A 21,557-nucleotide genomic window follows, 5' to 3' on the forward strand; every position below is an offset into this window, starting at 1 on the left:
TGCCGCAATCTAAGATGGATTAAGTTTAACACATTGACTGTTAGGTTCAGCAACAACTCCAGTGTCAGTCTCTATCACTGGTACAAACAGAAGCGTTTCCAAGATCCAGAACAGTTACTATGGATTTGGACCATCTGCAGTCCGGTTTAAAAATAACACAGACTGCACACCTCCATTTCCTCTCCATTTCTGTTTGGTTAACATTTGCAGCTAGGAAAAACCCTCAGCAGAAAGGAGTAACACAGCCGGACTCACAGCATGTTCTCCTGCCCACTAATTGCTACCACCAGTACTTAGAAAGGCCACGAGGAGAATTAAGTCATTTTGGAAGTTATTTTAAACTAAACCAACTTGCATCACGTCTCATATCTCTGTTCCCTCCCTGCTCCACACAATGCTAATTCCCAGGGACTGGAGCCATGCCTCATAGCCCCCATCTCAGGCAGACATCACAAAGCACATAACACCGCAGCTTCACATTCATACTGTGCTTCCTGAACTTGAGCTCTCCTTGGAGGGAGAAAAAAGCAAGATAATAGACATTTGAAATAGTTCATTAGTAAATGATTTTATTCTACAACTCTAAATCACCATGCAAAATTATCAACGTTAATTAAATGCCTTCGGTTTAACAGCACAGGAATTAAATGACAAGGAAAAAGCCACTGGTTTATATTAACACAAAATATTTTATATTTCCAATCAAGAAATGCAACTACTCCCTGGAAGTGTTCAAGGCCAGGCTGGATGTGGCTCTGAGCAGCCTGATCTAGTGTGGGTAACCCTCCTGGGTTGGAACTAGATCATCTCTGAGGTCCTTTTCAACCCAGGCCATTCAATGATTCTATGATATTCTGCAGCCACTGTCTGGATAGTTATAGATGATTAAAGAGATTAAAGTGAATTGTCATTAGTTGTTAGCTTAACTCAGAATTGAAGCAAGTCCTGCACTATTTTTTTGTTGCTCCCAAACTTCTGATGGGAATTACCCAAGAACTCCAAAATTTGAGATATCCACCTAAGCATCACTATCTGATATGTCACCTTGTAAACATTTAAGAGTGGATTTCACTACCCGTATCTTGAGCCAGCGTGACCAGCCCAAGCACAGTTACCTACCTTGGACTGTTTGACCATATACCAACTGCTAGCCATGCAGTGTGCCCAGAGGCAGCTGGCTACATGGCAGATCTCACTTTCCCATTAACATTACTCCAGCAAATATATGCAAATACACAGGACTAAGACCTCAGGAAGCACTTGACAAAGCAGTAGATTAATCAGACAGAAAATGAGCTACTCTGTCCTGGAGGGTACAATAAAATTCAACAATGCCAATCTTTTGACTAGTCTGTTTCTAAAAAAGAAAACAGAAAATTGCAAGCTGCCATCAGTTATGCAGCAGCAGTGCTATGACTCACAGCACACTATGTATTTTACAGTCAAAGAGTCTAATAGCTGAGCATTTTCATTCCTGGTTTGTCAGACTTGTTGGAAAAAAAAATAACCTCCAAAGCCTCAGTGGAAAAGCTATTGCAATGGCAAAACCCTCCAAGCCACAGCCAATGTGGCTGCACACTTCTGTCTGCTCCACCTCAAGCTCCAGGCTGATACATCTGAAAGCTTTGCCATTACTGGCAGATCTCTGAGAGACATGTGTGTTTTTAAAAAGATGAAGGTGGTTGGCACAAGTTGTAGCTATATACTGTATGACACAACTGCATCAACAGCAGGACTATGGCAGGTTTACACTTCCAGAGCTGAACTCTTCCACTTCTAAATGTTTACCTTCTCATCACTGTGCAAGATAAGAGTCTCAGTATTATTTCTTCTTACACAATCTGCCAGATTAACAGTGTTGTTCTCAGGATGCTAAGGTTCTTGAGGAATCTTTACAACAGCACACACAAAGTGCTTACTTGAACAGCAAAGTCCTTGAGTTGCCAAGACTAAAACATATTTCAGAGAAATGGAAGTGAAAATGGAAGGTAATACGCAACTTAAATGAAAAGCTTATTTCAGGGTTCACTTCCGTAGTCTATCAAATGCAGGGGGAAGATGCAAAACATAACTGGCAGAAACACGACAAACCAATTCTCAGACAAACTTGTCAGCTAGGAAGGTAATGGTAAATAATGTGAAGCATGAAGCTACATGCTCTGTCTCACTTCTCTCTTACTTCTTCCACCAACCTGAAGATGTAGGTATTAAATCTCTTCCAAGTGACACATGCCAGCTAGCATCAGTACTTGAATTAAGTAAAAGAAAAGCAGGGCGATCTTTGCACTTTCAAATCCTGTCTAGACATGTGGCTATATAATTTCCAATCTTGAGAACTATGCAATCAAATCTATATTCTTCCTTTAAAGAGCCCAGGCTTTTTAAAAAAATTATTCAGACAGTGCTTGCCATGGAAATATTAATTAGAAATGAATTAGCTTAGTCTCCCAAGTTAACTCTTCCCAAAGACCATGACCTGCAAGTTCAACAAGTAAACACAGAAGATCCATGTTCCTTTTTATATTAAAAACATCCCAACAGCTTCCAAGGAGAAACATGCAATATACCTTCTCTGAAAGAATGAGCAAGTACAAAGAATATTCTGAGAAGTAATTGGTTTGCTTTTCAAGAGAAGGTGACCACTGCTAACCACAGGTAATACAGTACTTGGGGAAAAAATCCCTGACAAGTGGTACTGGGAGATGTGGTAATGGAAATCTCACCACAAAGATGGTGCAGAACACAGACACAATTCAAGATGCTCCAGGTTTGAATGCTGTTTTGCCTTGCCACAGGCAGGGAAGCTAGGTTCAGTGGGAAGAGGGAAGGAGTGTGAGCCAAGAGACATCTGAACCATATTACATCCCTGCACCAGCACAGCCCTGGGGCACAGCATGCCCTAGTGAAAGAATCTGCCAGAGCCGCCTGCTGCTGTAGGTAGGAAGGAGAAAGCAGCATTGTTGAATCAGCTGAAGACCAAAATAACAGCTGGGGAAACTGCTGCATCAGGAGCTTGCAGCATCTATAAGAATGGACAAAGACTGCTGAGAACAGGGGTTATAAGACTTTGTCTGTGAGCTGCTGGCATTAACAAGCACCAAGATTCTGGAAATTATTCTCCCCCCAGCCTGTAAAAGACAAGTGGTAAACTCAGAAAGAGTTGCATGCATTTGGTTGCGCTTGCTGTGCACGAGCAGAAGGCTGCCTGGCTCACCGCAGGCCGCAAGTGCAGCATGAGTCAGACTGAAATCTCGCTGTGCTGATGATTCCGCTCAGGCCCAGGAAGAACAACTGTGCCAGAAAATCTCTTCTGCCCTCCTCCACCAACCTGATCTTTGCAACAGGGGAAAAAGCACTGGGTGTGAGAAGCAGCCAGCCCCCGGCCCACATGAGGCATCAGCAGGGCCTGGCGGGGTTTGGCTGCACCTCGGCCTTGAGTCACTCCCTGGGCTTCCATAGCTGGGCTGTGGGGCTGGACACGGGTTTTCCCAGTGAAGTCAGTGTGTTTTAGGCTGCTATCTTTCCCAGAAACACGACCGCATATTTCGAATAGCCAACAGAGAATAGGTTTAGTAAGTACTTCCTCTTGGAGGCCTTACAGTAAAAACCCTTACTTCAAGCAAGAGCTTTTAGATGCTACCACTACTTCTACCAGGCAGCCTCTAATATGTATTTCACAAATGGAGAACTGATTTGCCTACCATCTTAAAAATTGAAGTTGTGTATTCATAGGCTTTATAATCAAAGTCTGGAACAGACCATGTGATTTTTTTCACAATTGGAAAAGGCACAGGAAACCCCTGGAAACAGAACAGCACGTGACAAGTACAAACAACAGAGGAGAAACTATGAACAGGATCTGAGTGATGGCTTTTACGATCTGCTAAGGAAAATAATGCTTTCTGAAATAGGAACGATCTATTAAAGAGACATAAGTTTTAGGACTGATCATCTGAATCGAAGTGTTCATTCTGCTGCTCTCAAAATTACACAGAAGCAAAAAAGTAACTTCATCCACCACCAGCTGTTTACAATAAAGAATTCCTAGGATTGCAACGTACAAGTCTTTAAAAATATCCCAGTTCTCATTCAAACGCCCTCTCAATTTTTGGTAATTTGCAATTTGATCACCTAGATCTGGCTCTAGATTTAAATCAAAATACAGACATTTAAAAAGACAAGACTAGCAACCTCGCTTTTGTTACATAGATTGACTGGTTTTTCAGACACAGCCAACCATGTCTGATTCACACACCATGGCAATTGCATCCACGAGCTCCTCTAGGAAGATTTCATCCATAACCCAACCCATGCTTAGGGCTACACTACAGCAGAATACCATAAAATCCTTTCTAAATGCAGACAGTTCGCATCACTGAGAAAGAAAACCAGTACACAGAAGAAACTCAGCCTGTAACTACTGCAACATTTCTGGTACCCAAGTAATCTTGGAAGAAGTCTACAATACACTGGGCAATATGATCAAAGCAGAACCAACCACTGCAAAACAGCTGTAAGTCTACCTTGCACCATGATGCACTCCCCTAGATGAAGGGCACTGTAGCAGTGCTATCAGTTTTGGTAACAGAGTTATGGAGGCTTGGCACCAAGCTAATCAGATATTGCTCAGTTTCAGCTCAATATAATAAAACCCTTATTAAGCTGCCTTCTTCAGGCTAGTCTCAGGCTAACCAAGATTGTTCTCTCCTCCACCCAAGAAGAAGGACTGCTATAACCACAGCCTTGATATTGCTCAAGAGAATCTTTAAGATAGGACTCTCATGAAGTATTGCTGAGAAAGTCTTCTGGCCATTATCATTTACATCTAAGAGCAACTTCAAAAACTGCAGTCACTACGAAGCCACTGCAGCTTTTCTAAAGACATCTGTCATCTACCCAGATAGAAATTGAAAGCTTAGATGCCTCAGTGCCTTCCATAAGACCAAGGAAGCTGACAGGTATAACAAATTATTGCATCTCTTACAAAACACATGCCCACACGCATGCTTAAAAAGGTTAAAATAATTGGAAAGGCTTCCAGAGTGAGGGCTCTCAAGTACTTTGCCTAGACGCAACGGTTCACCTCCAAATGTGAAACTGAACTGCTGACAGGGAAACTGAAGAGCACAAACCAGAGCTAAGAGTCCCTCTGCTTGTCCTAAGCAACTAAGACAGTCTTCACCCTCCACTATTACACAGCATTTGCAGGTGCTCTTTTAAGCTGGGACTGACACTTCAGGATATGGCTTATTCAGCTACAAAACACACCCTAAAATAGAAACGTGAATAATGTAGTTTTCCCGCCTTAGCGTATTGTCCTAGATGAACTCAATACAGGATCAGCTCAGTGCCAAACAGCAGAAACAAGTCCAGCAACAGTTACAGAGGTTGTGGTTTGATTAACCTTATTGTAGTGTAAATTCACACTTCCTTACACAGCAACAGCTTTGTACCACCTTTTCTGCTTCACCGCAGTCTGTGATGGCACTGCTGTTTGAATGGCTACATGATGAATTCTGAGCATGATGGTACATCTAAGAATTGAATGTATATTTTTGCTAGGCTATTAGTTAGTAGCTGAATAATTACTGATCGGGAAAAGCAGATACGGCTGAGCCTGTCAACCAGGAAAGCTGGAACAGCAAAGACATGATTGATAAGATGCACAAACAGGAACAGCAGGATTGTGAGAGGTGAGCTAGCACATAGCAGGGACAATAAGAGGGGAGCCTGGGAAAAATGGGACTCAGCGAGTTAGTTCCGATAGTAACAGCGTCGTTCTGCAAATCCCAGCCCCACCGGGGAGTTCCACAGGCTTTCCAGTAAGGCAACAAATGGAATTTTTCGTTTGTTTTAAGTTTTCTCTTAGAATCTAAAAGGATCATGTATATACTCACAGCCATGTTATTAAGGTTGCCTTGGGAACTTAAAATGCTCCCCCCAAAGAGCTGGATTAGACTAATTATCTTGTCTCAGTACACAAGGTGGTAGTTCACCAAGTGAGATGAAAAATAAGTATTCCAAAAGGTGCATGGCCAGAAGTATTTCCATTGCAAGCAATTCAGCTCTGCTCTTTGATGATAGATCCAATGTTTCCTTTTCAGTTTGTGACATCCATCACTACAGCATTCAGCTGCTTCCAACAATTTTCACAACACCATTATTAAGCACTCTCTCTCAGCACAAAACTAATTAACTTATGATCTTCCTACAGAGCCTGGATTCTACAATAAGACAGACATCCACATAGCAAACCACATTCAAGAAGTTACCATCCCAACAATTCAAAACTAGTCCATTTCACCATGGTTCCGGGATGCAAACCTTGAAAGCTAACAAGATTTCTCATTACCATTCCATAGCAGCTATGTTTTTTTAAACACTGTTGCAGCTCTTTTGCAAAAGAAGATGCACCTCACCAACAGTGAAAAGGAAGGAAGAAAAAGCAGGGCTTTTGTTAGACATCTAAATAGCAAGCATTATTCAATGATAACACCGACCTTTCAACAAATCAAGATATCTTTAAGCCAACATGACCACAAGCCTGAGAGGCTAGGCAAAATTAAACACAAGGTTAATAAGAGGTAGTTCCATCTTATTCCCAACGTCTGAGGTAGCTCCATACTGCACAGATGGAGCTCTGCATCACAAAGAATGCACAGAATGAGTGTGCACAGCAGGTACTGCACAACAGGTGAGAGTTACAGTAAACAAAGCTCATCACCATAAAGTGTAGGAGGTAAATAAGTGTTTACTAGTCTGTAGCCAAAAGGCATAACGCACTGCTTTAACGAACAAGAAGTCCTGAAACAATCCACCACAGAATTTCTTTCAAGTCATCACGATACTCAAATAAGATGACTCAGCTGAGTCAGCAAAACCAATTCGCATTGCCTGTTTGCTTTACTGAACATTGTCCAGCCCTCCTCATTGAGGTTAATGAAACCCAGTTTCAAAACCATGTAGGCAGAAGAACCTCCTCACCTCTGCAGTGCCATATTTTGTAGAGGGAAAGAAACCACAGAGCACAGTTTTGAAACTGCTACGAGATCTCTTTCCATCTCTCCTCCTAACAGCAGCTACTGCACATTTCCCTTTCAGTAGTTCAGAGGACACCCACACAAAGTATCACTCCCACCTTTATTTCATGTAAGACCATTTACTACCTTCAATCCAATCACAATAAATACTTGCAATTTGTATTTTTAGTAGTCTGTCTACACAGATGCAAAAAAAAAAAAAAAAAAAAAAAACAATATTCAGTGAACTTCAACAACACAGAGCTTAACACCCAAAAAAGAACCAAGTTCTCAGTAAATAGCTTTTCCTGTTCTACTTCCGTCTGTATACAAACATCTGGGCTGAGTGCCCAGATGACTTTTCAAAAATAGTTTTAATTGCTTTATTATCTCCTCTACTGTAATCAATGCTTTTTAATACGTAGTTTCTCATTGCTTCTTAGAAAGTGCCTTCTCCCACATAATCTACCACTACCTCCTTAAACAATTAATAAGAAGGGCTTTTTCCAGCTTGCTGTTAAAAAATCTTGAGTTTGGAGTTGACTCTAAGATCAATAACTCGAGCTTCATTACTTTGCCTCACTCACTTTGAAAACCCGCTATCAGAGCACATTTGCAGCAGTGATGCTCTGCGTTAATGTAAACACCAGCCACAGAGCTGACAACATCACCCATGGGCAGCCCTGCCCTTCTGCAGCTCCCAGCCAGTCTGCTGCGCTCACAGCTGATGCCACGAATCAGCCCCACAGTTCCGTATCCTCAGGGTTTAACTACTCTGTCATGTAAAAGCATACGAAAAATGTGGAGCCAGAAGTTGCAGTAAGTTCTGCAGATGTATAACCAGTAGTAAACGCTGTGTGGTTTCTTAGCTATGACAAACATAAGCCAATAGTTTTTACTCCAGAGAGCATAACCTATCCTGTAATTATTTTGTATCTCTGCAGAACTACAGGTTTCCTGATGTGATGGCACAGATACTAGGACACAGGAGGTGGAAAGTCACACCTCCATGTCACGCTGGTTTTATTCTCCCCTTGTTCAGCTCTAACAGTAGAGATGTCACACTGGCAGACAGCAGAGCTCCATAGCTTTCGCTCCTTTTGTTATGCCCTCATGTTGTTCCACTTTTCTTAAAAAGATCAAGCCAGATTACAGCTGAGAGTGCAACAGTAGCATCAGGCTTTAGGGTGCCTCATGTAAGCAGTTGAAGGCAATTTTGCAGTTGATTATCTGTTGAATTATTCGCCCACATAAAGTATAGTCTTTCTGATGTACTCCTCAAATGTGCTGGGGGAGAAAAAAGGCATTTGATCCATGCATTCTTGTTTCACTTGCTCATTACGCAGCAAGTGCCACTGCGAAGTCAAGCGCTGGCAAATTTTTAGATCAGCTTGTAATCATCCCAAAACAGATGGCGATTACAGATTCTAGAGGCTGAGTTTTAGTGCCCTTTTTTTTTTTTTTTTAAACTTGCACATTCATTATTCTCAAGAACTTCATTAGGTGTTCATTCTCTTCTGTGTTAATCACTAAACAGTCTGAAGGTGAGGCCTCCAATGTCTCACTCTTTACCTCAAAACTAGTTAGCCAAAATCCATTTTTATTATTCTATTTTCCCCATATTTGTGGGTGGTATGTTTTGAAGGAGCTAAGCACAGCTTTCTACAGATTTCCAGCCTTCCTAACCAGCTCCTAATAGAAGCAGACAGCCAACATGAGAGAGAAGACCCACCAATGCTGGGAACAGAACAACCACAACAGGTTGCAGAAAGCAGAGCCCGTCTTCCATTTCTGGCATTTCACTTTGTGAAAGTTTCATAACAGCATCTTTCAGCAAACCAAAAAAGTGAATGCCTTGCTCTCCATGTGAGCACATTTTCATGCTCCTTAGGATCTGAGTAATGTTTACATGTTGTGTTCCCTCAGGCGCCCTCTGAAATTATTCCTGAACCTGACTGCAATCTCAAGAAGGATTCTGCCATCTCTATCTCCCTCCTATTCAAAGGCTACCAAAACAATTTCCTCACAGCCTGCTGGGGAGGAGGTGCTGTGTTTAGGAGCCCTGGGTAGCACACCTCCCTGCAGACCTTCACACACTTGCTTTATGCCTTATCACTTTGTGATGCTGATGTGCAACACTTCCCTTTCTAGTCATATTTCCTTCTAGGAGGGATAGGTTAACAGCTCTTGTCACAGTTTCTTTGTATGGCTCTTCTTCACACTTGGATGATACTGGATTTTAAATTGAAAACTTGGCCATCAAGTGTATCAGCATTCTGGCCCTACATTCAAAAAGCCTACAGAAAAAAACTACTTTCCCCATTTTATCATCACCAAGTGCTTTATACCAGTGTAAGCCACATTCTGCTGAGATGTAGGAGCCACACTTCAGACCCCATCCTTATTCTTGAGCCCTTAAGGCTCAGAGACTATGTCATGAGTCGCTGCATGCAGCTCTGGAAGCAGTCTTAAAGTTTTTCAGATGAGTGCTACGTTCTAAGTTTATTTAATTACTATCGTCATTAACTATAATTTATGCTCATTTCCTAGTCTAACCTTTTCTTCTGTGGGTTTCTGTTTATTTTGTTAAGAAACATAAGCGTGCCTAATTCCTGACCTCAATGAGCGCACATAGGTGCTCTGTGCTTTTCCTGCACAAAGTTCTGACTGGAGCGGCTCCCATCACAGCAAGCACTCATTTTCATCTGTCAGCCACTGCTGCACTCAGTGTTACACACCAAAAGGGTGAGCACCTAACCTGGGATCCAGCAGCACTTCAATGCAGCGTTCCTAGCCAAAGAGATACCTGGATTTGCACACATCAAGTTATTTTTGCATGCTCCCTGACTTGGGGGGGAGACAGCTTCCACATGCTCAAAGCATTACTCATGGTTACACCTTGTTTGCAAGGTGAGGACATCAGAGAGCATCCACAGCACATACTCAATTCTACCACCTTCCTTCATACAAAATCATACATTCCTACATCTCTCCAAGCTTGCCATACTCCCCAGCTTGCCCTACCCTTCCAACCCCCCTCACCAACTCCAGGCCTTCTATTTGCCATTTTTAGCACTACACACAAAGGCAAAGTGTGCCTTTATGACATTTTCTAACTGGATCAGCCGTGCACTCCACAGCAGCACAGGATGGTAGGAATCACACAGCACTGTGCTGGTCCCAATTTGCTTTGTTATTTGGTACAACCCTTGGGAGGGCACAGGACTTCCCTCGGTGAGCACTGCTGTGCCCAGAGCAGACACACAGCAACAGCTGGGGCTGACGCACACAGCACTGCGGGCTCTGCTCCAAGAGCAGCTCTGCCCCATCCAGCAGCATCTCAGCTCGGTGTCACCAGCCTGCTGCCCTCCAATAGCTCTGCCTAGGAGATATCTCTATAAAATAATCACGTGCATTCAGAAGGGACAAGAAGATCCTGTAGGCCTAATTCCGGCAAGCAGCACCCCGTACACTTCCACAACCAGAGGTTTTAAGCAGCTCGCTCCTTCCCGGCCCGTGCCGCAGGATGCCACCGCTCGCACCGACCCACCGGCAGCGCTGCGCCACCGCCTTCGTGGGGTCACCCGACCGCAGCGACACCCGCGCCCGCACCGCCGAACCGCGCACAAAGAGAGGCGGCGGATTTGGATGGGTAGGAAACAAAGGCAACACCGAGGCGACGCGTCGCCCCTACAAAACCGGCCTCATTTAAAGGACACACTGACAACTACGCGTAGAGCTCCGGCACGGAACGATGCGAGAACACATCTGGAGACGGCGGCTCCGCAGCGGGGCGGGCGCCGCGCACGAGTTGGGCTCAGCGGCTGCCGGCGGCAGAAGGGCTGCGGGAACGCCGGAGCCCGCCGCGCCGATCCGCACCGCCGCAGCGCCGCGCGCCCGTACCGCCGCCCGCGGCCATGTGACGCTCCTCCGGGCGCGGGCGGGCAGGGAGCGGGGGGCAGAGCCGCGCACCGCCCCGCCGGAGCCGGCCGCGGGAGGACGGGGAACTTCGCCGCGCTATGTACTTCTTCCATCATCGTCGCTTCACAATTTTTGGTGGAGGGGTGAGGTGGGGGGGAGGGAACTGCAGTGCATTTCCGCACCGCCGCCCGGGAGGGGCCGGGGCAGCTCCCGCCGCCCGCGGGCACCGCGGCACCGCCACCCCCGGTCCCGCCCGGCCCCGTCGCTTACCGAGTGGTTCACCCCCCACATGAGGACGCTGAGCAGCGGGTCGCTGGCCCGGAACAACTTCACTTTTTGCGCCACGAAGTGTTTCTTCTTGGTCTTGGTCTTACTCGCCATGACGGAGGCGACGGTGCCGGGGGCCGCCATGGCGCGGCAGGCGGGACGGGAGGCGCGACAGGCGCGGGCTCAGCACGGCAGCCCCGAGGGCGGCTCGGCGCGGCGGACGGACTGACTGCCGCGGAGCGCCGCGCGCATCCCGGCCTCTGCCGCGCCGAAATGGCCCCGCTCGCGCGCCGCGGCCCCGCCCGCCGCGGGGGAGCCGCCCCCGCCACGCACGGCGGCGCCCCGCCCCTCCGGGCCGGCGCGGGAACGAGCACCGAGTTTCGGTTCTCGGCGCCCCGTTGCGCACGCGCCGCGGGCTCGGGCCTGCGCGGTGCCTTCAGCGCTGCGAGGGGAGCGGCTGCAGAACGCGGCTGCTCGAGCGTAGTGCGGTTCCCTGGTTGGAAATGGATTGCAAAGCGCGTCCATCGCGCTAATCGCTCACATCTCCGCCATAAATGGACGCCTCAGGAAACGACCTGAGACAGGACCGCACACCGTCTCCTGACGTAGCCCTAGCCTGCAAGCTAAGCTGTCCTAGCTGACAGAAAGCAAATTCTCCTTGAAAATAGCACTCTCCGGCAGACTCTGTGCAGCAGTTTAACTGTTTAGTGAAGTCCATACACCCCACAGGCTGCATTTGCCAGCTGTACCCAAAGCAAAAATTTTGAAGCGTTTCTTATCTGGCTCGGTGATCACACAGGATGTGGTCAGAGCCATAAGACACCCTGCAGAGGCTGCATTCCCAACTTAGAAACACTGCGCACAAAATACACTTCTCCTGGCACACAGGGCTTTATGGGCAGCCCCAGCTGTACTAGAACCAACTCAGAGACAGCCGAGAGTCACAGAATCATGATGGTTGGAAAAGACCACTTAGATCATCTAGTCCAACCCCTATCCATCCCCACTGTGCCCCCTAATCACATCCCTCAGTACCACATCTGCACAGTTCCTCCACGCCTCCAGGGACATTGAGTGACTCCACCACCTTCCAGGGCAGCCTGAGCCAATGCACCACCACTCTATGTGAGAAGGAACTTCTCCTACCATCCAACCTGAACCTCCCCTAGCACAACTTGAAGTCATTCCCTCTCACCCTATTGCTGTTACCTGGGAAAAGAGACCAACCCCCACCTCACCACAGCCTCCTTTCAGGAGGTTGTAGAGAGCTATAAGGTCTCCCTGAGCCTCCTCGGGACTAAACAATCCCAGTTCCCTCAGCCACTCACCATTAAACTTGTGCTCTAGACTCTGCACCAGCCCAGTTACCCTTCCTTGGGCACACACAGCATTTGCAGTAGGTCCCCCACTGACTTCTTAACTATTCAGGTGTACCTGCCTGCTGTAGTCCTGGCTGCATGCACAGGCTAATCGTGAAGCAAGATGACCTTCAGGGAGCAGCAGCAGCAGGGCTGCTTTACGAGGACAGACAAGTGAGAGATGATGGCAATCCCAATCTAGGCAGCGCCCCCACCAGTGGGACCTGGTGCCATAAAGGTTGAGTGCAGGAGCCAGCATACATCAGCAGTCCCACAGAGGCATTGAACCAGATCCATCCAGAAAACAGAAGCACAAGGTCCATCTGCAAAGTAAGCTACTTTTGGAGAAGGGCCAAGGTGACCTAAAAGACAAGTTTACAAACACACTTACAGCACAGCTCAAGCAAAGAGCAGGCCTAACTCCATCTCTGAACTTAAATAGAGGTCCTGGCCAGAGGCTGGGGCTGGTCCTTCCAGGTGAGGCTGCTCATTAGGGTCTGCAGGTGGGCTTAGGGCCCTCCAACCCAGACCTACACTGGTGCTCATGGATTGAGAATCTTGTTGCACCTAGCTCAGTGGTTGTTTCATGTTCTCTGCTCTTTGGCTGTTGTGATTGCAGTAGCAAAGTTATCTAAACTGGTAGTGCTTTATATTTCTGCTTGCATTTGTTATACAGTCTTTTTTTCTTCAGCTTACTGAGAACAGGAGAGAACAGATAAGCCATATTTCATTTTTAGTTACTTTTATTTTTAGAGCGTAAATTTATTTAGGAGTTATAGAAGGATTCTAAGTGATAGCTTTTGTTCTTGGGGGAAAAAAAATCTTAAAACAAAAATTCCTGCCCGTTCTGCAGTCAATGGAAGCAGCTGAATAGTCAGCACCTCTGACTAAAAGCAGGTCACTTAGATGTCTAAATATAGATTTGAAGTCAGATTTTTAGGAGAGATCAGAACCCATTTATTCCTTACATTATGCTTAGAACATGACATCTGATCACTGCACACAATGCTGCACACATCGGTGTGACATCTGTCACATATTTGTCTGCCATCTTCTTTCCAGAATAAATCCGTATAGTGAAGCATTTTGCTTTTTAAGTATGTAACATGCAACAAATATTTTGGTAGGTTTATTATAGGGAAGGGGAGTCTTGGGCAAGAAGTTGTTCTTTTCTTTCTTCCAGGAGACTTTGCTGTCTTCTTGGCCTAGATTCTGAAGAGCTCTTTCCTGCGAATGTGAAACCTTTCTAAGGAAGACTGGGTTTTATCAGTGGATAAAAGTGGTAAAAGTTTCTCCTGCAGATTTGTTACGTTCTCGACTTCCATTTTAAAACCCTTTGAGTTGGAACTTTGGGCTTTCCCTTTCCTCCACCCCTAACAGTAACCCTGAGAATAAGCCTCAGAATAATAAGTTCTACGCTAAACCTCCACGCACGGTCCCAACCAGTGTCTGCATCAAAACCTTCTCAAAGCCACCTTCTTTTCAAAGTCCACCTTTTCCTTTGGCACGCTCCCTGCATCCACCTGCGGTTCTAGGCTGTCCCTGCCTGAATACTGGGCTTAACACAGATCTAAGGACCAGGACTCCCAGCCAGCGCTCATAGTAACATGTTCCTTTTGCTGTGTTTTCTCTACACTGTGCCTTTTCTCTTCAAGTTTCCTTTCTAGCTCCAGCCCAGCTGCAACTCCAGGCTCCCTCTTTCAGCCCTAACCTTACCCCTCACGCAAACCCTCGCCCTTGGTCATGCTCCCCTGCCAGTGCCTGCACCAGGAGGTTCTTGTGGCCAAGTTTTCCTTGCAGCCTACACTTCCCTGTGACAGCCACTTTCTAGCCCCAAGCCAGCTGCAGCTCTTGGCTTTCTCCTTCTCTTAACCACAGACTCAGACCTCACCCTACCCCTGACAGTATGCCAAGCCTTAAACTAAGCCCCTCAGCCTGTGCAAACACCCACGTGTTCTTGCAGCCCATTTATTTTTGTGGCTCAGCCTTTCCTCCAGTGAAAGCTTTCAAGATCCCTTCCAGCTGGAGCTCTGGGCTCCCTCTTTTTCGCAGCACTGACCCTACCACTCACATCAGCTTCATGCCAAGACCAGGACTGCCAGGCAGAATAGTTTTATTTCAGTCCATTGACAACGTTGGTGTTTTTTGTTGTAATATGACGCTGTCAGTATATGTTGCTGGTTCATGGTGCATATACAGTGGTGGAAGATGAAAGATATTCTGGGATGGTACTGAAAAGCTTCAGAAAAACTAAACCTAGTGCATGCTGTGTGTGATGCCTCTGGAGAGGTCTCTCTTGGTCAATGCAGCTCCACAATTGCATTCATGTTCCATTGTAAGTCAGGATCTGTAGGTTCCAATCTGGTAAGAACAGTTTCTGAGAACAGGAGATTAATTCTCTGAGCTACCGCGTATGTCAAGTCCTGAGCAGCACTTCCCACTTGACTTTAAAGAAATCCACCCCCCACAGATTTATAGCATTTAAGACTCCTTCAGTGCATCCAGAACTTTTTGATGGCTGAATATAAAGCTTTTGAACTGCATAAGGACTGAATAGGAGGGCACGGTCAGGGTCAATTCACAGTGTTTGGGAACTCTGTTAAATGTATGCTGGTGGACTAAACTGAATGTACTCAGCTCCTGGTGAAGCAGTTTACTATTGCCAGCAGCACTGAACAGTTTTTAGAAGCTCCAGTGGAGAGGAAACTGTTTTGTTTTGTCATGCCTGTATAAATTGTTTTCTGCCACTGGTAAAAGTCCTTCTTCCTACATCTGCTACAAGATGCTCAGCTGGAGCTGGTGCACGAGGGAAAGCAAAGGAGAAAATGAGCTACCAGGCCCATGCTAATGAAGGCTTGTCTTTAACTGACTTCATCAACAGTATATATTGAAACACAGGTGCTAGCCCTCTCATTAGCATTTAAGAAAAGCCTGGGATGAGCAAGCTCACTGTTAAAGACTATTTACTCTTACTGGTACCTCCAGCAAGGTTTTGTTTAGCCTTATTGTCTAAACATAACGTTTTCTAATTTGACACTTTATTTCAGCATGTATAGGAATGACTTGGTTTTTGTTTCACTGGTCATTAAGAGCAGTTCCAGTGGTGAGTTAGGCTCACTGCTTTTAGGAGAAGGGATATCACAGTTTGTAATTGAGGCTTTGCCTAGCTACTGGAAGGTAATATTCCCCTTTACAATTATTTTCTGCAGCTGCAAAGAACAGAAGGCCCACAGAGTTTCCTTGGGAGAAACTAATTTCAGCTAAGGCAGACTCATAAATTGTTCCATTACTCTATAAATTGGTCTGAGCACATGTCACTTCAAGCCGAGCTGGGCTACTTTGAATCTAGCCCCTAGTTGTGAAATACTGCTGCTTTTTTAAAGAATGCATCTTAAAGAGATGATGGAAATAATAACAGCAGTCCACACAGACAAAATATTTCATTTATTTTCAAAACAGAAAAGGAGAAATAGAAAAGCAGTAACTATCAACTACTTAACATGCAGATTCTTTAATTGCTCTGATTTTAGAAGAAGACATACATTCTGTATGTGGAAATGATTACTGGCTCTATGCACTTACAGGCAGAAAGCAATGCCTGCCAGCCTTCAGATGTGCCACCAAGAGTTAGAGAGTTCACAGAATGTCACATCATTGCAGAGGATTTCAAACAATCTCTGGAACATAACTAAAAATGCAAAACTAAAATTAATTTACAGAGATCAGTGCAATAATTCCTTAAGCAGAAAAGATTCTGACATTTCATTTTAAGCATTACCAATTTTCTTCTGTTTCTCAACAGGAAGCATAACACATAACCAGAGGCCTACAGAGAGGCCATCAGCCCTAATTAGGGACCAGGCATCTGTCCTAAGTGATGCTTTGGGGCTTTTTTTTTTTTTTGGAGGGGGGGAGGGGGGTGTGAAGGGGGTAGAGAGCAGGATGGGCTGAAAAACAGTAGACAGCTCACTCCAGTATAGGCTTAGGGAATTATTACAGCCAGAGGTAGCTTCTTTAGTCACCACCCTAAATGAGATGGAGGCCAGGACAGCTTCTTCTTCTCACCTTGTTTGACTCTCCATAAACAAGCCAACTAAAAGCCTTACTGCGATCAGCATCTAGCAGTAGCCATGCCCATTTTAGTTCAAACAAAGTAAATTCCCCCTAGTGAGAGAAACACTAAAACTCAGCTATCCCACTCCCTCTGGGGCCCTCTGCTTCCCTTTTATGACTTCCCCACTTAGGCTGCACAGCCGTCAGTTCCACCTCCCAGCAGTTTAACAAGCCACAACTGCCAGGTTTTGCAGCTTATATAGTCTTTAAGGGCTAACCTCTTCCTTCTTATTTAGCAAAGGCTTTTAACCCTTTCTAGGTTCATAGTGACTACTTGAGTTGTTTATGTGCAGTTTCCTGAAGAAGATGGGATTTTCTGAAGTCTCTGAGTTGATCCAAGCTTCTGTTTTATTGGGTGTAGTCAGCTGCAGAGTTGCAGAACTGCTCCTATGTGCTGTTGCTCCAGCTTAGGGGTAGAGAATCTGGACCAGCAAGAAGATAAAGATTGATAGATTCCATTACCAGAACTGTGGTATCTTATGAACAAGATTGAAAATGTATAATAAGGACAGTCTGTATATACATCTTCTTGTTCGTTCTTCAGCTTGAACTGTATTTTGGTCAACACTAAGTTTAATGTTCTGATAAATCCATTAATCATGTCTGTGTCTGTCTAAAAGCTGATGTTTTTCAAAATACTTTTTTTCTTACTGAAAAGGTGTTGTGCTTCCTGTATCTAGCTTTAATAACCTTTAAACATGCAGTCACATTTTAAACATATTTAAGAAATAAAATGTAGTATTTACTTTCTTTAACTGCATATCTTTTAGTAGATCCTGCTTGGTGCAGAGCTCATCTTATTTGATAACACGATTAAGTTCCATTTTGCAACAGCTGTATTTTTAATATTTGTAACATTTCAGGGACATTTTCCTTCCTGCTACAGGACTTCAGCAGCGTTATCAATTTCCAGCTGAGAAGCACAGCTTCCTTAGTATGTGCCATTTTAGAGTTTCTTGCTTGCTGTGGTTACTCACAGGAACTACCATAGGTGATGAACTGTTGAAGAACTGTGGTGGTTCCCACATGTTCTAATTTAGACAGCTACCACTATTACTAAGGGTTTTGTTTTAAAAGAATCTTTATGCTCTGTTTCAGTGTTGCTAAATAGCTTTCTGATATTTTTCTGCTGAAGATATTAAAAAGTACCACTAATGCCAATAGTGAGACATAGTTCCTAGAAAAGTATTGTGAAAGTGCAGAAAATAAGGGACAGTGTTTTCAGAGCTTAAAGTACAAAAACATCCTTCACTATTGGATGCCTCTGTTTTGGATGGAAAGCACCAGGTATGAAGACCCTGATCGATGATAAACCCAAGTGAACCCTGAACCTGTAGTGGCACAGTATTTGTGGAAAACAGATCTCCCAAGTATGGCATCTAAATAAAACAATCACACACATTGGCTTGCTCCATATCTTGTCGATTTGTGTTCTGAAATCTCCAAGGAACTTTACCAGATTTGGCCACCCCTGTGTTTTTTCTGTATTTCTGATAGGAATTCCCCTGCTCCATTTTGTTTGTGGCTGCTTGTCCCATCTCTGGAACAAAGCCCTACGAACAGCAGCCCTGTCCTCCTAGCATAGCAGCTGCTACCTCCAATGGCATCTACAAACTTGCTGAGAGTGCACTCCATCCATCATTCAGGTCATGAATAAAGATATTATGCAGTTTTATCTTCACCATGAATCCTTGAGGGATGCCACTTGTATGACCAGTCACCAGTTCTGCTTCGCATGGTTGATTACCACCCTTCGAGCTCACTGGCTCAGCTGATTTTCGACCCATGTTATCATCCACTTACACAATCCATATCGCACTAATTTGGCTTTAAGGAGATAATGGGAGACTGTATCAAAGAATACAGTCCTACTAGAATCAAAGCATACAACGCTCCTCCCTCCACCACTGAACAAGTCATCTCATCACAGAAGGCAATCAGGTTGCTCAGGCATAATTCGCCCTTGATCATTCTGAGCTGGCGGTTCCCAATCACCTTCTTATTTCTCCCATGTTTAGAAATGGCTTGTAGGAAAATTCTGCCCATAACTCTTGCAGAAAGTGCAGTTGAGCTTCTTGACCTTATTTCTCCAGATTCTTCTTCTTGCCTTCTTCAGGATGGATGTGAGTTTGCATTCTTTCTTCCTTATGGCTCAATCGTAGTATGTTTTTATTTTTATAAATACAAAATTGGCAATGGGACCTTAATAGAATCTATCAAATTCCTCCTTTAAAGGATATTTTATATCTACAGCGTAAAAAAAAAAAAAGCAATATTTAGGGTTCAGTAAAATACAATATGCCTCCGCTAAATACATTTTTACCGCATGTAAAACCAATTTCGCCTCAAGTTCTTCCAATTTACATATCAAATACACATTTTCTAAGAAATATTCTGTAAGAAAATGGAAATTAGAAAAGTCACTTCCTTAAAACTTTTTTTTTTTTTTTTTTCACTAAATCTCTTCCCTGCTGCTCACAAGAGCAGAAGTGAAAATGCTTTAGGAGTTGGTTAGACGTGAAATTACAACAAATCTCCAAGAAACTGCGTAAAATGCAGTAGACAAGAATCAAGAGAAAGGCTTCTCAGTGTGTGGCACTGTGCTGCATGCCCATGACTGTACCACCTCCGTGGGTTCAGGAGCTGCAGGCTGCAGCAGCACTGCCATTTTGTGTGCAGTGGGGGTTGGGCTGAGTTCCATTTAGGGAAGCTCTTCCCTCCTGTATGAGTTTGTTTGAAAATACATATGTAAGAGGCCTGATCTACACAGGTCTTTACTGTAAGTACATGAGCAGCGCTGTTTTAACATGAACAGTTACTCAAGTGCAGGCATTACTGCAGTTGTTTATGTTCAACAGCTGCACTGGTGAGAGTGGCCTGTTTCCTGCTCTTAGCAGAAACTATGCCATGAGAGCACCTTTGCACACGTATGACATCCTCCAGCTGTAAGATATTGTTGTGCATTGCTTGTTCTGGTGTTAAAAAGCAGGTTAAAAGCAGCAGCCCTATCTATTCCAGGCCTGAAGAGGGGCCTGTGCCCCAGCCTTTCTCTCTGATGCATGTAGCAGTGGGGGTGGCACTTCCTGATGATCTGGAGGCGATAAGGCACTGCTACTTCTTCATGTGTGGTTTGATGTTGTAACCAGAGTCCTGGCAGCTACTGAGGATTAGCAGAGCTGTTAAGAGTGCAATCTGTGTGCAGACAGGGCTTTGGTTGTTAGACACTGTCACTGAAAACTTCTTAGCAGTGTTCTCTCAGGTCCATTGCACATGAAGCAGGCTTGGAGATTAATTAATGGGAAAGAAAAAGAGATGGAAATGACACACAAGAAACTGATGTTTATGCCCAAAGCTCTCTCTAAACTATACAGTTACGTATGTGCGAGCTGTGCAGGATAAGAGTGGCAGAAAACTGAAGCAGAAGACAGACTGCAAACCTGCAGCTTTCTTCTGCTGTCACTGTTTCTGCATTTGCAAATGAGGTCACTACCACATTTCCTCTCAAGGTAGGCAGAAAGGGCAGATTAGAAGCTTGCAAACTGTAGAGTAAGTGTAGCACAGCAAGAGTTTTCCTGTTTAGATAGATGTTAGTTCTGTGATGTTAGGCACGGCACAGTCCTTGCAGAAATGCAGACTTTCCATCCTACGTGGAAGAATACAAGGAAGCCAAGTGGTTTTGCTTACCTTTGAGGTGAAGATGTATGAAGATTGCTTATAAATAAAAGATTTGTGTGTTCCAGCGTGTTTTTCAGTTTCTTGAACATCCAAGTTGAGCTTGATCTTCAGAAATGTCTTCAACAACTACCACACAGCAAGCCAGGCCTTCTAGACCTCACTGCTATGTTGAATATAAAGTCAAGGTATTGGTGAAACTGAACCAATGCCAAACTGACTGATATAGACCCCCCCTTTTCTGTTTAGAATCAGTATTGACTCACAGAATAGTATCAACAAAAAAAGATAAAACCCAGGCATGCTGACAGGTCTGCTATGGGGAAGGAGGCCATCTCCACGCTGCTCCCAGTGTGCTCACCACACAGCTTCTGTTCGGGTTCCTGCAGAAAGCAGGGGGGAGGAAAGAGAAACAGTGGCTCCCCTGTTTTCAAGACTGAGGAAACTCAGGAGACATAACCAAGACACCTGGTATTTGTGTTTGTTTCCCATTATTTTGGCTGCTGAATATTGCAGAGGAGGGGTGTTAGGTCTTCTCATATACAGTAAATGGGTGAGTTCTTCCCACTAACTGGCAGGCAGAACCTATTTTTCAGGGCTGCTATCTGACTACCTACCAATAGCATGAAGACACCATTTTAAAAATACGAGAAAGCATTATTCCTTGTCACTTCTTGATTGTGACAATATGCAGACACACACGCACCAGCCAGAAAGAAGGACTGGCACAGAAAAGAGCTGACAAAAAGGGAAATGGAGGAGAGTGTAAGAAACAAGGAAATAATAGAATGAAAAGGGAGGGAGGAAGCAGCGGGGGTTTGCTTTCGTCTTCCGCACACTCTCTGTGACAAGAAAATTACTCAGAGGTGCAGGCATTAGACGGATGTTTAAAAAGGAATAGCAGAGAAAGCTTGAATGAGACTGATCTTTTGAAACAAACAGTGCCTTATAGATGAAATCAAATAGCTTTTACTGGGACAGTAGGTCTAGGAAGACTGCCATCAAAGTGACCTGCTCAGTCAGATACTGTCATGTTTCTCCTTTCACTCAGAGCAAAGAAACAATTTGTATGACTTATCACTTCATTATTTTATTCATTTGCTTCTTCATCCATTGCTGGGATATTTTCTGTCAGTTACCAGGTTTCTCTTGGCTCTGTCTTCAGTCATGTTCACTGGCAGAAAGTGCTATTAGCTTGGAACAAATC

At 44.6% G+C, this 21,557-nt stretch overlaps 1 protein-coding gene across 1 annotated transcript in view; it reads right to left on the reverse strand.

The window, feature by feature from the left end:
- PIP4K2A (phosphatidylinositol-5-phosphate 4-kinase type 2 alpha) overlaps positions 1-11,374 on the reverse strand; it is a 99,504-nt gene extending 88,130 nt beyond the window's left edge. Inside the window, exon 1 of the mRNA XM_042817071.1 lies at positions 11,211-11,374. Coding sequence (XP_042673005.1) covers positions 11,211-11,351 — 141 coding nt within the window. The 5' untranslated portion in view covers positions 11,352-11,374. The remainder of the gene's footprint in view (positions 1-11,210) is intronic.
- Positions 11,375-21,557: the final 10,183 nt, after the last annotated feature.

The sequence above is a fragment of the Centrocercus urophasianus genome, unplaced genomic scaffold (assembly GCF_019232065.1).
Source record: "Centrocercus urophasianus isolate 14NV4802_14NV808 unplaced genomic scaffold, USGS_Curo_1.0 seq_16, whole genome shotgun sequence".
NCBI classification, from domain to species: domain Eukaryota; kingdom Metazoa; phylum Chordata; class Aves; order Galliformes; family Phasianidae; genus Centrocercus; species Centrocercus urophasianus.